At 46.2% G+C, this 14,468-nt stretch overlaps 1 protein-coding gene across 5 annotated transcripts in view; it reads right to left on the reverse strand.

The window, feature by feature from the left end:
• Positions 1–6,053: 6,053 nt before the first annotated feature.
• The window catches only part of ATP13A4 (ATPase 13A4), a 66,481-nt gene continuing 58,066 nt past the window's right edge, over positions 6,054–14,468 (reverse strand). For 4 of the 5 annotated variants that reach the window (XM_078607670.1, XM_078607671.1, XM_078607672.1 and 1 more), the window contains 4 exons: positions 13,851–14,071; positions 12,009–12,097; positions 10,610–10,690; positions 6,054–8,895 (listed from right to left, as the gene is read on the reverse strand). In XM_078607670.1, the coding sequence (XP_078463796.1) occupies positions 8,347–8,895; positions 10,610–10,690; positions 12,009–12,097; positions 13,851–14,071 (940 nt within the window). In that variant the 3' untranslated portion in view covers positions 6,054–8,346. The remainder of the gene's footprint in view (positions 8,896–10,609; positions 10,691–12,008; positions 12,098–13,850; positions 14,072–14,468) is intronic. The other variant, XM_078607673.1, reaches the window with a different exon arrangement.

Here is a 14,468-nt window from a genome sequence, read left to right on the forward strand (position 1 = left end):
TGAGTGAAAGGCTCGACGCGTTATTGAGAGACCGGTAAAACCACATTTGCTGCTGGTAAGCATAGGAAATCTAATCCGGTTATGTTTCCAGAATGTCCCTCTTGTACATAATTGTGCGCTTCGGACTATTTGGTTTCTCCGAGGACATGCGAGCTTTTTCTGCAAAAGCTTGTCGGATGTTTTTGTGCTTGCCTTGAAAACCCAACCAGCCTTTGGCCAACTTTACCATAGCAATAACAATAATGGGGCTCTATAATTCATGAAAATTCTATAAGTCCTGCAGATGAGTGTTTATTTTTAGATGATAAAGGAATCTCTTATATGTAACAGTTAAAAAAAATAACCTTCATTTTACATGTTTACCTGTGCTCCAAAACTGAAGTATCCTGAGTTTTTTTTTTACTGAAGCATTTCAAAGTTATGTAGTGGGGTTTGGTGTTTTTATATTTTTTGTTAGTATACATTTGTTTCATGCAGCCAAACGTACATGACCTGCACCTCATACTGAGGTGAATATGCCTTTTTGTTTTTAAATCAACCCTTTCACCTACAAAATGATTTAGTTTTGTAAGGGCTACCTGGCCTAATTTTACTGGCCGAAGAATGTGATAACATGCCCCTGAGACTTGGGGCTTGTGTAGGAAGTGCAAGAAAATGTTAATTGTATCCGTACCTTCTTTAATTTGTTTTAAATATACCCCCCCACTCCCTGTCGTTCATTCGTGGGTGGTTATTTGCTTTACAAAAGAAACTCCCATTTCCAGAAACGGCATTGTGGGCCATGAGGGCACACCGGCAGTCAAGTGTTGGGGAGTAATTGTTTCTTTGAACCCACAGTGATAATGTAGTTAAGAGGATGTGGCTTTCTTTGTGGGAGCTGTGTGTGTGTGGGTAACTGTCCCACATGCACACGTACTTTGTCCGCTGTATGTCGAAAGCATGGCCTTCTGCACTGCCCTTAGAGCAGCCGCGGTGTCTCTTCTGATTCCTGTAGCTTTCCCTCTCGACTCTTTTTCACGTCTTAAGGTCACAATCGACCTAAGTCTCAGCAGGAATAATTACCAGATTTTATTGCGGAAAAAAAACACTACTTTTGGTCATGTATTTCTTCAATCGTAAAATAATAATAATGATGTTATATTTAATATTAATTGCTGGTTCAATTGGCATGTGTCGCAGTAACATAATGCAGTCATTTTAGCATCACAATGGGCTTGTACGCAGGCCAATTTGTGTGACCAAGTAGTTTATTCGCTCAACTACTCCACGTGTTCTCATGCTGCGTGTTGGTAATTCTAGGCGAAAGGGTTTGGCTTGTGGGTTTCACAAAGTCTCAAACCCTTAACTGCCCTCTCTTCCCATTATACTTTGGTCATTCATATGTATAGCCACTTTACTTAGGTGTACAACTGAAGAGGTTTGCAGACTGGCTGGAGAACGTGTAAGCATGTTTTCATAGCCGGTCCTGTATGGCAGTCCTGACCAACCATGCTGGCAATGCAAGATTGAGCACGCAAGGGTCAGTCGGGTTCACCGCGTGTGGTTTGGTAAGCATGGAACAAACAGTTAACACTGATTCTCTCACAATGATAATCACAGCCCTTTGTCAATCCACTGCTGGATGAAGGCCTGCCCATGCTGTGTCTGTCGTGACACCTGAACCAGCTGATCAGTGTGGGTTGGTGAATGGTTTGCCCAGAACCGGCTCGGATATCACGCGCCAACGATGTCACTCGTGGCCAGGAATCGAACTCTGGTAACCGGGATTAATAGCGCAGTACATGACCATTACACCACTGCTCCACCCCCATTGTGAAACATTCCTCGGATCGTGCTGGTCAGAATATATATTTATATTTTTCCAAATCATGAAATGTATATGCTCATGTTACGTTTGGAATAAGACAATGCACGGGATGGACGAAACACATTTGATTACAGACAGGAAAAAATGCAACAAAAATAATTCCATTGTTCTTGAGTATTGCGCAAGCGTGCAACATCTGACAGGGATTGAGTTGTTACATGCCTAGAGAGTTACACTCTGTGCTCACCGTGGCGCGTCCATGCATTGCACGTGGCGGTAGCTGTATATTGACTTGCCTAATGAAAACTCAGCAGTTCAGAGCGGGTTAATCAAATCATCTCGTGACCCGTCAGCGCTCCTCCTTTCATCATTCACCAATGTTCTCCGTTACATGTTATCTCGTTACATGCTTAAGTTGACATTAGGGGCCTTATTGATGTGTCGGTGGCCAAATAAAGGCAGTTTACACCTATTTATGATGGACAAAATGGCAAGACCAGGAAAAAATAGTGGCTATCTTGCCCCACCTTCTCACCAAATAGAGAGAAACTGCCAATTTTCCACCACAAATGTACCCCAGGTCCTATAAAATTTCTAAAGTACAATGCATTCAAATGTTTATGATCAAAACTTAAAACTGAAATAAGATATACCGTGACTTTTTAAATGTTTGAAATGTATACATTTTACTATAGCTGCTATAGGTCATGAGAGTTATAGGCAATATATCTGTATCATCGTGAATGTCAAGTTGTGTAATCGTCACATTGCTGTTAAGTTTCCAAACATAAGGCACTACCACCATCTTGTCTGTTGTAAGGAGTTAAGTCTGTGGTTTGTACCACATTGGATACCGTGTCCTGTACGGGAATCGTGGTAAAATAGCCCTCGTGACCCGCACGGTATGGAGAGGCCCGCACCCAGCAGCGAGATTGAGTGCCCAAACTGGTGCGGTTTGCGGGGGGGGGGGGGGCAAGAACTACGTGGTGATGCGTTCGTTGTCGTCCTGCTTTTGGCTAAACTTTGAGCGAAGCCAAGTCCGGCATTGGCGTTACTCGGGCAGCCACAACAGGGGCCAGAAGAGCTTCCGTTTGATGGCTGGAGACTCGCGCACGCACGGCCACACACATTCATTCCAGGTGTTGGTTGATTTTTTATGTCCCAAGACTCGCGTGTTACAGTGGACAGGACACAACCGAGCTTCCCGCACGTGTCCTCGACACCTGTGTGGCGGCTCCTTGTTCATGGCACGTTCGTTTAGCTCTGCACCGCGTTTATCCACTTTTTTTACCTTCTTGGTCTTGCTTTGTAGTTCAAGCCTAATCGTCTATTTAGCGTAATCCTTCTGTGCAGCTGTTGCGTTTTCTGTGTACTCTGTACATAAGCGCTTTTAACAAAAGGCAAAGTTATTCAAATTTTGACAAAAAAAATTGGTTACACCAATAACTGATGTTTTTAAATGTGTGTGGATGAATTTATTTTTAAAACCTGTACAATTGAATAAAGTGGCAAAGCAGGATATATATACATATATCAGTGTAATCAGCCTAGTTATGCAGTGTGTATTGACAGATGGTTAAGTAATTGTATATTAGTTTGTTGGAATTGATGTAATTTTCCTGCTATTTAAGAGTATACGAACACAATTTTAACAAGCTCCGACACGCTCACACGAGCTCTTAGTGTTGCCAAAGAACACGGATGTGGTAGTATATTTGTCATCGCCGCCGCCGCTGTTGCCCCATGGGATCCATCGCCCTCGTTGGCATCGCACGGGAGCGCATCCTGATGCTGCACATGTACGGATACCCATGCACGTAAACATTCATTCCATTCGCTGCCTTGCGTATGTTCGCAAATCGTCACACACAGACCACCGTGTGTAAAATTAAAGGTGAAATTAGCCATGAAAGTAACCTTGTAGTATACAGCCTCCAAAAGGTTGGAGCAGTTCACAAGTAAATGAGCTGCTGACAGCTAAAGTTGGCTCATTTGTTAAGCAAAATGCACCTTGTAAAAGCGTTTAGCTCCTTAATGGAGCTATTGTACCGATGTTTTGTTTGAAATAATATAAGCTACAACATTTTGACTTTGTAAATTCACAAGTACCATCTAGGATCAGATTATGCAAATAAATACCGATGCGTTCGGCAATTAATGCAACATTTGCACGAAACACTTGTGAAAATTATACAATTTCTGCAAAAAGTTTGGGGTCCCATGGTTTTTTTTTTTGCCATGCAGAGGCGACTGAAAATTCCTGTGGCGAGTTGAGAAGCACTCGTAAATGCGACGTGTTCCATTGCAAGCCTTGCCTGCGTTTTTTTTTGTCAATTCAAAAGGTCTCGCTGCGCTTGTTTCAAGTTTGATTTATTTCACCAGGTGACAACTCCGGTCAGCTCCAGGATAGCCTCATTTGCAAGAGCTCCCCCTGAGTTGAGCGACCGGCTCAAGCCAGCAATCGACGGTGCTCATCTCTGTTAGCAACAGAGCAAGTGGTGGAAATTTCCACATTTCTACGTCGAGAGTTTTGTCTCCCCCGTAGGATGATTATTTTATTTTCCACAGTGGTACTTATTTTCTTGACCTCAGGATCATTGGGCTGACTTTAACCCAGAGCCGCCAAGATTTTAATTCAAAGTCTTGGAATTGCGAGTAAAGTACTCTTGGTGTGTGTGTGTGTGTTTCTGTTACAATCGGGGAGGCCACAGAAGCCTTTAAATTTTATTGTGCCAAAGCTGTTTAATACATTCCACCGCAGCAATTGGAACAAATCGATTCCAGGTAGTAAAGCGCGCTTCAATCGAAATTTGTGCTGCACATGTGGAACGTCTGTTGGCATGTGCAGCAACGTGGCAGTTGTACAACATTTAAATAGTTTTTTTTTATGATTTTAAAGTTGATACCGGAGGTCAGACATCACACACACACAATGGTACTTTATATTATTATGGCTGTGTGGTTTCAGGGCATGATGCATCTTGTTACATTTTCTGAGAGTTCAAGCAGATGATTTTCAGTCTGTCCCCATGCAGTGGAAATCGCACATGGTCACCTTTAGCTTCTAAAACCAAGCAGACACGAATGAAAAAACCGTTTGGGTATTTTATTTTATTTTAATAGTCTCATTCTTGCGCTGAGATTCAGCACTGTTTTCTAGATTGAGCTGATGTTGGGCATACAAGTTGCCCATTGCTAACAGGAGTGTATCTTTGAAATCCATTCTGGTGTTAGGCGTATCGAAACTAAATGAAAGCAATCCTTGCAATTACTTTTAAGAGGGCTTTAAAGCCTTTGTATAGTCGACCATAATATTAATCAATTTGGTACATTTTGGGTTTTATTATCGTTCACATTTGTCTTTGTTTGTAAATAAATGTCTTGTGTTTTATTTGAGAAAACAACGAGCGTACAAATCGGGCATGTGTTACTTTTAAGCTCCTACTCCAGCCAATATATCAGTTTAAATAATATAATTTGTCGTCAAATTTTTTCCGTTGTAATTTTTTAGTCTCCATAAATTGTAAAACAGCAATAAGAAAAACGAGCTAAACCAATCGCAATGTCACGTTCACCGGTTGCTCGCGCGACTTGTACACCCGTGTGAATAACACGTTTTGTAGGCGTGCATTGTGTGCCACGATTAAATCCCATCACGTTTTTCAACACGCCTGCTGTCTCTTCAATGCCGAATAAAACACGCGCTTTGAATTTGAGCTGATGTTTAAGTTATACAGTCGATGTGACCACTGGGTATTACAAACGAGCATGCTGTCTACACTAAACATTTAGCAAAAGTAGGATGTATACATATTTATACATACACAAAATTTTGTCAATAACACTGGACTTAAGAGAAATATAACGTGACGTTTGTATGCATGTTTAACTTCTTTCACACCGTACGTAGCCAACCATGCTAATCGGAGGTGCGAATTTGGCCTATTTATGTGCTATGAAGAAGGGGCATTGGCTGAAACGTCACCCATATCGTACATGTTTTGTTCAGTGAAGACAGTGCTATTGACAAGTGGTTTGTTTTTTGGCGTGCTCGTTCGCCACTGCCAATTAAGCAGCAGCATCACCAACTCCACTATAATCTGAATTTAGTATGAAGTAAAAAAAGGGCTACAATGTAATAGCACTACAATGTTTTACCTTTCACTCTCCTCGTGTGACAAACACTGAGAACATCCATTATGAAGTATGGGAAAATACAAACTAACATTTAAAACACAACGTACACTTATTTCATAAACTAAAACTTTATTTCATTACGATCCAAATAAATGGCACGCCTTTTTAACGAACGTAATATTTCTATACATTTCAGATGTGAAGTCGAGCTAAAAAAAATCATTCAACGAAAGCAACAACAACCGTTAAAATGTTGGTTTTAAATATAAAACTTGTGTTCACGAAATTACATTTAAATACCCCAGAGCCAGGCTCAACGTACAGACGCATACTGCCGCTGACACGAGGACAAACATGCTGTACAGGGGTTCTTCCAGACGTCTTGTGACCCCCAATTAATTGACCCCTAAAATGTTTTATCCTTTGCATATTAATTTCTTCTTTAAATAAACCTTACTTAAAAATATATATAAAGTTTTAGAGAATTAAATGGGGGTCACAAGGCATCTGCACCACCCAGGAGAATAAAAGACGGCTGTGCTTAAAATTCCCACAATTCAAGTTATTTCATATGTACACATTCATGAGATTTGAATTTCATTTCACATAAACGGAATTGAATTTCATTTCATACGGTTAATTTGTTATAAAAATAATCATGGTCCTAAGAATATCATGCATTATTTATGTCAGCTGTTTGCCTGTGCATGGAACACATGCAGATTAAAGACACCATATAACTTTGTAATACATCGTCATCATCATTTGGTAAAATAGTTTGGATTTTGTTCCGGCAGCGTGTGCACTTGAGCAAAAGTCAAATGATCACTGCAAACATTACAAAGGACGGCTGTGTGTTGAGTCCATAGACTATATGTTTTTAAAGTACACATTCCCCGATTATCTATGTGTTTCACTGTCCTCTTAGCACTCAGAGAAGGGTCTCAAGAGGAAGTCTAATGCTGGGGAAACACGTGGAGCTTTCCTCCAGTAATTGACAGGAAAGTGATTTCAGATTTCACTCGCCTGCCCTTTTTAAAAATTTGTGTCCATGTAAAATCATAGCGACTCTGCCCAAACGATCGTAGTAGGGTGGTTGCCCATATCTGTTGGTGGCATCAAGTCAGTGGTGGTAATTCCACATTCCTATGGCGGGGGGGGGGTACATCTTTGTATTAAACGAATTTTGGATTCGTTATAATTAAGACGTTGAATAATTACACGTAATAAATGGAACAACATTACGCGAACAAACGGGCCTTCAACTGGACCGCCAGTCCCCCCATTGGGAGTGGTTCACCGATTCCAGCAGGCCACCCTGGTTAGTACTGGTGGATTATTTCACCATACAAATCCATATCCACTGCTTCACAGTGTGGACGTGAGAGATCCTGCGACGTCTTCCCAAGAAGAGTAGGTCATCAGGCACCGGTGTCACGGTTAAAATTTGCCAAGTTTTGACCACGACGCCGGCACAGACAACGTCCTGCAACGACGCATGCACACAACGGCCTGCAACGACCGTCGTCGACCTCCCCACAAAGTGGTGCTCGTTTTATCGACCCCAGGGAGATGATGGGCAGTCAACCCCACCCCCCGATTGTGAGCCGCTCGCACTACCACCGAGCCACGAGGCCGGATATGTGTTATGACATGTTCAAAATAATTGTATCCAAAAGAGAACACAAAAAAAAGTCGAGGAAACATTGCTGCTTAATGGGCGATAATCATATTGCGATCAGTAAAGTAGCAAATAAAGTAGGTTCAAAAACAGGTCAAGCTACGTAGATGTCAGGATTTTTCCGCAGCCGTGATTAAAATACATGCTTCTAACGTCATTTGGGGTGCGAATACACGGGTAACTGTTAAACAGCTGTTGCTCAAGTCGCCCACCACCTTCCACCCGGTCCACCCGGTCTTTGTGGACGTTGGGAGACTTAAGCAGCAACTGGTGACCAAGTCACACACGCAGTAAAGCCCGTTTAAAATTATAAAATGTAAGGTGAAACCTCACTATGCGCATTTCTCTTGCTGCCGTATTGCACAATGAAGAGGCAGCTCGGTGACGCGGCAACGTGCGAAAGACAACTCTGTATGCCTTGCAAGCCCGCACAAACACACACACGTTGTTACAACTTTATGTTGCACTTAGACAGTTTCACATATATTTAGAATTGTGCCGTGCATTGTAAATGGTAGAAGCACTACAGCCTCACCTATTCACCATACGCAGTAGTCGACAGGCGTACATTTGCATTTAGAGTGCATCGTGTGACTTTTCACACTGATCTGCAGAAATGTAGTAAAATCGGGTTAAAAAACAAAGCACTACATATAAAACAACTCTTACACAGACACACACACACCTTAAATCGTGTCCTTGTAGAGAACTGGGTCAGGCATCAACTGGCAGCTTGGCCCGACTCAGGTCCCGAGCTGTCGTCGGACTCAAAACCCGGGTTGACGCAACTCCTCGAGTTCGCTTGCTCCCCACCCTCGTGCCGTCCCTCACCTCTCTCGTCGCCCGCCACCTCGTCTTCAAACGCCAGAGCGTCCAGCTCCAGCGTGGGAGCGTAGGCCTCGTTGTCGTGGCCATTTGGAGCGCCCTCCGCTTCGGCCTGGAGACGCTCGGCGGCACTCGACCCGCGCGAGGAGGTTTGACGCCCTGTCCCGGATACCCTCAAATGCCGGTGGGAGGGGAAGGTGCGGTCACCGGCCTCTCGGGAGTTCGGGCCGTCTGCACCTTGGCGGTAGCCGAGGGTGGCAGTCCCTTTGGGCCTCGGTGGCTGGTGGCCATTGTTCGGCGCGGATGCCGAGAGGCCGAGGTCCAGCGGCGGCCACGAGGGGTCTTGAGCGAGCTGCTCCGCCAGCGTGTTGTAGCGCGCCTTGGACTTGACGCGCAGGCAACGGCGCAGGCTCCGCCACATCGAACGGTTCTCAATAAGCGCATCCTGCGAGACGGGAGGGCAAGGAGGCCAGGTGGGCTCACAATCAGAACACAGAATTCTAGATTTGAAGCTTTCGTGACTGCAAGGATCCATACTCTTTGGTTTTTTTCGGTAAAGTTACGTAGGTTAAAAAAGAAAACAAATACATTAAATCAGTGATTAAATCAGTGATTTAATTTATTTGTTTTCTTTTTTAACCTACGTGACTTTACCGAAAAAAAACAAAGAACACAGAATCAATATTTAGACTGGAGGAGGAATCCGATGACCTATGAAGCTCTTTTTCACAAATGTCCCACTATGGGTGGGCCAGCGTGTTACAACAGCAAACAATAAAAAAAAACGGAAATGAGTGCCAAAATAGAGAAAATTATATGCAAATCACTAAATGTGAATAATTAAATCATTGTACGTCTGATTTGTCAAGCTTGGGCATGGTGGCAAATACAACAACACAGTCCCAGACCACACCAAGATAACACCACACAACATTAAACATTTAACTATCTATACTACACAGGCAATGATAAAAGTTACAAATCACAGGCCAGCAGGGTGCTAAGAAACTAACTATTAAACTAGACTTTTTGAATTTAATTCAGGTAAGGCCCACTGAGCTATGTAGCTCTTTTAGCGACCTGGCCACAATTATTGCTCAACAAAGTGGCTTATCACGTGGAAATTATAGCAGTAGCAGAAGACTAAAACTGGCACTGTTGATATCCTCGGTTCAATTCTGGACAACTGTCCATGATGAGACTGGGCTCTTCTCAAGTCCAGGGAATCGATGGTATTAACCCGGTCCCCAATGACCACCCCCTGCCCGCCCTGTTACATGTGTAGTGACTGGGAATGTCACTGTGTGGTGTCGGGACTGCGAGGCGACGGCGGGATGTATACTGTTGTGTGTACACCACAGACACGGGGTGTAGTACCAGCCCTAGTGGGGGCTTGGGGGAGCGCTGGTTAAGCGCGGTGGCACCACGCACAGCGTGCGGTGCGGGCTCCCGTTGAGAGAGCGAGGGAGTGTCAGCCAGCTGGGGTTACGTTGGCGGCATGATACTCTGGCTGACCTGGGGACATGTGACCGGATGATACTGGAGGGGGGCCACCGGTGGAGGGGGCCAATGGGTGGTCACATGGTCCGGGGGGAACTGTCAAGAACCTTTGGGCAAGGGCGAGAGAGATCGAGAAGGTGGGCGGGGCGAGAGGCGGAGCCAGCCCCAGCCCGGCCCGATATAAGGGGGGCCCTGAGAGGGGCTCGGGGTTCTTATTGTTGGAGAGATCCACGTCAAGCTTGAAGAAGCCTCCAGCCACACGGTCCGGGAACCAGCTTGTGGTCCGGACCGGGATAGCGGAACCGTGTCTAGTTCCGCCGTAGCATGGTTACTTGGGTGGTCACCACCCGACAGTATGTTGTGTCAATAGTTTAATAAAACGTGTTGCTCCCAAGACAACGTCTGCGACTCAGTTGGACTCACTCCACATTCAATCTGTTTATTTTACACATGGTTTAGAGAAAGAAAGAAATACAAATTCTACAAAATGACAGCATGAATCTATTGCTGGGATAACTGGAACAAACTTGAAAAACAACCAACTTTTGAAGCACCCACTCCAAAGTGGAAGGGACCCACTCCCGAGTAAGGCCACAGACCGTTTGGCCAACCTCGTGAGGAAGCGGCCGCCCCTCCCGCCCCCCGCCACAGTGGCTCACCTCGACGAGGACGGAGAGGATGAAGTGAACGGCCGTGATGAGGACGATGTTCCATCGCCAGAGCAGGGAGGTGCACACCAGCTACACACAGCGCACATGCGAGTTGCATGTCGCGAATTAATTCACCATCGTCGTCGTCAGACATTATCCGTCCATTGCTGGATCGAGGTCCCCCAAAGCCGTTGACATCTCTCACGGTCCCTGTGATGCTGAGATTCATCTGGCACCTTCACGCAAGTCGATTTCATCGCTCTGTCTCGCGCTCCCTCCCTTGGTTTCCAATCTAATGTCAGTCTGGATCATGGGTCAGCAACTCATGGCTCTGTAAGGACTGCTTTGTGACATTATTCACGTACCTCCAATTATCACGGTTGGCTACACACGGTGTGAAAGATGTTCAACATACAGGGACTCGTCTACTTATGAACGAGTAAGGTTCCAGGTCTGCTCGTAAGTCGATTTGTCCCACTTTACTCCTGTCGATTACAAACATGTTGTACCACTTGCACGTTAAACACGGGGAATGGCATTAAAAGTTGTATAATCTCCTGCAGATGTAGGTGCCACTGGTTCTTCATGTTCTGCAGTTACCACTACCGCCATCCATTGCTCGGCGGTTGAACTTCGACTCTCGGTCCGAACAGGCAACTGGACATACGGACAGGTTTGTTCGTATCTCTGGAAGTTCCTAAGTCAAATGTTCGTAAGTCGAGGATTCCCTGTAGATACATTCGCATGCATTGGTGTGGTTATGTGTGTGGTGGTGTGGTGTTTGTGGCATGGTGCCACGTGGTAGTGTCTGGTGTCGATTATCTGAACCGGTCCTGGGCCTCCCCTAGGTCGACTCAGCCTCATATGAGTACTTGGTGCGGTGTGTAAACATCGCCACTTGGGAGACAAAGGCGGTCGGGTGTGGTGTTGGCACCCACCCCCTCGTGTGCCGTACCGGCCTTCATAGGTGCTCGCTAACAGCACTTGCCCCTACAGTCTGTGAAGGCTACAATACGGGGTGGATCTTCGTCTTTGGTGTGGTGCTCTGAACGTGGCGCGGCTGTGCGTGGGTGTGCACTGTGTGCGTGGTTGTGCACTGTGTGCGTGGTTGTGCACTGTGTGCGTGGTTGTGCACTGTGTGCGTGGTTGTGCACTGTGTGCGTGGTTGTGCACTGTGTGCGTGGTTGTGCACTGTGTGCATGGTTGTGCACTGTGTGCGTGGTGCTCTGTGTGTGCTCTGAGTTTGCAGTACCATATGTGATGTACTTGTGTGATCTGATGTGGTGTGGTTCTGTGGATGGTGTGGTGTGGTGCGTCATGCAGTGGCACGCTCTGTGATGTGGTGGGTGCTCTGTGTGTGGCATTGCACAGCGTGGCGCTGGTTTTGTGCCCGCACGTGACACCGTACCTCCATGGTCGTGTAAATGGACTCCACGTTTATGAAGAGGAGGAAGAAGGTGACTCCTAGCTGTAGCATCAGGACGATCATAAACACATCTGGCAGGACAAAGCGACGTCCGTTAACACTGCTGCTGCTGCACAACCACCACCACCACTCACACAGCACCTGTGACGACTGTGCGAGTCTACTGCGGCTCTGAACATTATCAGCCACTCCTGTAATGTCCTGTGGTCATGAAGGATGATAAATTGTATTATGATTATGGTTGTTCACCCATTTAAAGTCTCGCTGCGGAGGTCGTGGGTTCAATCCCGACCCTGACGCCTGCTGCTGTATATTTGGAGTTTGTGTGTCTCTCTCCCCGTGGCCGCGTGGATAGTTCTTCGGGACCTCCACATTTAGAAATATGCGTTCAGTGTTTGGCTGCTATAAATTTCCACGTTATAAGCCCCTTCATTGAGCTATCAATTGTGGTCAGGTCACTTCTAAAAAAAGAGCTAAATAGCTCAGTGGGCCTTACCTGGTCAAATTTAAATAGTTTCGTTTTTAGTTTAGAATCTCAATAATTATTTTCAGCACGGTGCTGCCTAGTCTTCGCAGTAGAGGGCAATGTTGCGTCCTTTAACAATGCATTTTGTTACCAACAAAAAAAACAATGCAGTCCACAACTTGGGATAAAGCTAAGTGTCTCTGAGCTTAAATGAGCATTGAGCCTACACCAGGGTTCTTAGCCAGGGCGAAAAACCAACACATTGAGTCAAGCCCTGATCAGAGTTTGAACTCACAACCTCCTGATCATGAGGCCAATGCACTGCCCATGCTGCCACCTGAATGGATTTCCTCAAAAGGCTGTTAACACTCCAGGCTGCATTTGCTAACATCCTTAATGCAAAACGAGGGAATAGTTTCATATTTCGTTTAAGCAGGTCAGAACTGAACGAGGCCAGAATGGTGACACTTTCAAGAGTCATCTCTGGACCAATGGGCCTGCCAATACGGGGCCGATGATCGCCGTGTGCAATCGCGATGAAGCAAATTGCGGTCCAACTTTCTCATTTGGCGAATTTGGACCGCGACGCCGGGGCCTCACGATGGCCTACGCTGGCGAATTAACTCAGCGAGGGGCATCTTTAACGTACACTGTGAAGCAGACTGCACTTCGCATGGTCATGGTGATTATGGAAACCAGACGTAATTGCACTGAAACCCCGGCTAGCTGGAGAACAGAGCACACAGCCCACACATACACACCGTACTTTATATTCTATCGTATGTACACTAACACGCACATGCGCTGCACGCACTGATCTGGGCTGTAGGAAAGGCTCATTGAACTATGTAGCTCTTTTTCAGAAGCGACATGGCCACAAATTATAGCTCAATGAAGTGACCCAACATCATGTGGAAATATATAGCAGCCAAATAATCTAAACGCATGTTTCTAAATGTGTAGGGAAAAACCGGAGGACGCAGAGAAAAATCCACACAACCACGGGGAGAACACGCAAACTCCAAATACACAGCAGGCGTCAGGGTCGGAATCGAACCCACGACCTCCTTGCATACCAGGCGAGGTAGTTAACATCTCCTACCCACTGTGATGATGATGAGAGACACACACAAACTCCAAATATAAAGCAACAGCAGCAGACGTTGTCAGGGTCGGGATAGAACCCACGACCCTCCTGCATACCAGGCGAGGTAGTTAACATCTCATGGCCACCGTGGCGGTGCCCCTGAGGTTCTGACCAAGGGACCAATCCCTCACGCCAAGGGATTCCCAGGCGGGGCGAGAGTTCCGCAGAGACGCTCGCTCCCGTCACTCGCCAGGCAACGTGGCGCACTCACAGTTGGTGTAGATGGGCCGGCGGAAGGGCCGGCCCTTGGAGAAGACGAAGGCCGCGGTGATGCAGTTGAAGACGGAGAGGAACCACACGGTGTAGTTGTCGTAGCTGGCAAACTCGGACCAGGGCGGTGCGTCGTCCGCGGGGGCGGTCGTCGTGTTGCCCGGCCCGCCGGGCTCCGTCGCGTTCCCGAAGGGCGCCGTCGAGTTGGGCACCCCGCAGTAGCTGCGCACCGCGCCCACAACGTCGTTCCGCATCGCAAGTCGTGTCAAGCGAAGTGAAAGGTACGGGCGGCAGCCCCGCAATCGGTCGCACACGCCAACGCTTGGAGCTCCAGAGCAGTGGCTATCAACCTTGTGTGGGCTCTTGTACCCCCCCCCCCTTGTTGAAATGTGTTTCAATCGAGTATACCCCCCTTGCCTGACCCAAAACGGTTCTGAGAAATAAACGTATGGATAATGAACATCAATATTTTAACCGATTGTCCATTTTGTGATGTATCCTAACTAGCGAATAACACAAAGTCAACGGACGCTCTTCATGTGTGACGTAATTTGTTCGCGCTCGCTGGTTACTCTTGGACACCACATTGTGTACGATCAATGAGTTTATAAAGGTCTTT

Source organism: Lampetra planeri, chromosome 28 (assembly GCF_965212315.1).
Source record: "Lampetra planeri chromosome 28, kcLamPlan1.2.h2, whole genome shotgun sequence".
Lineage (NCBI taxonomy): Eukaryota > Metazoa > Chordata > Hyperoartia > Petromyzontiformes > Petromyzontidae > Lampetra > Lampetra planeri.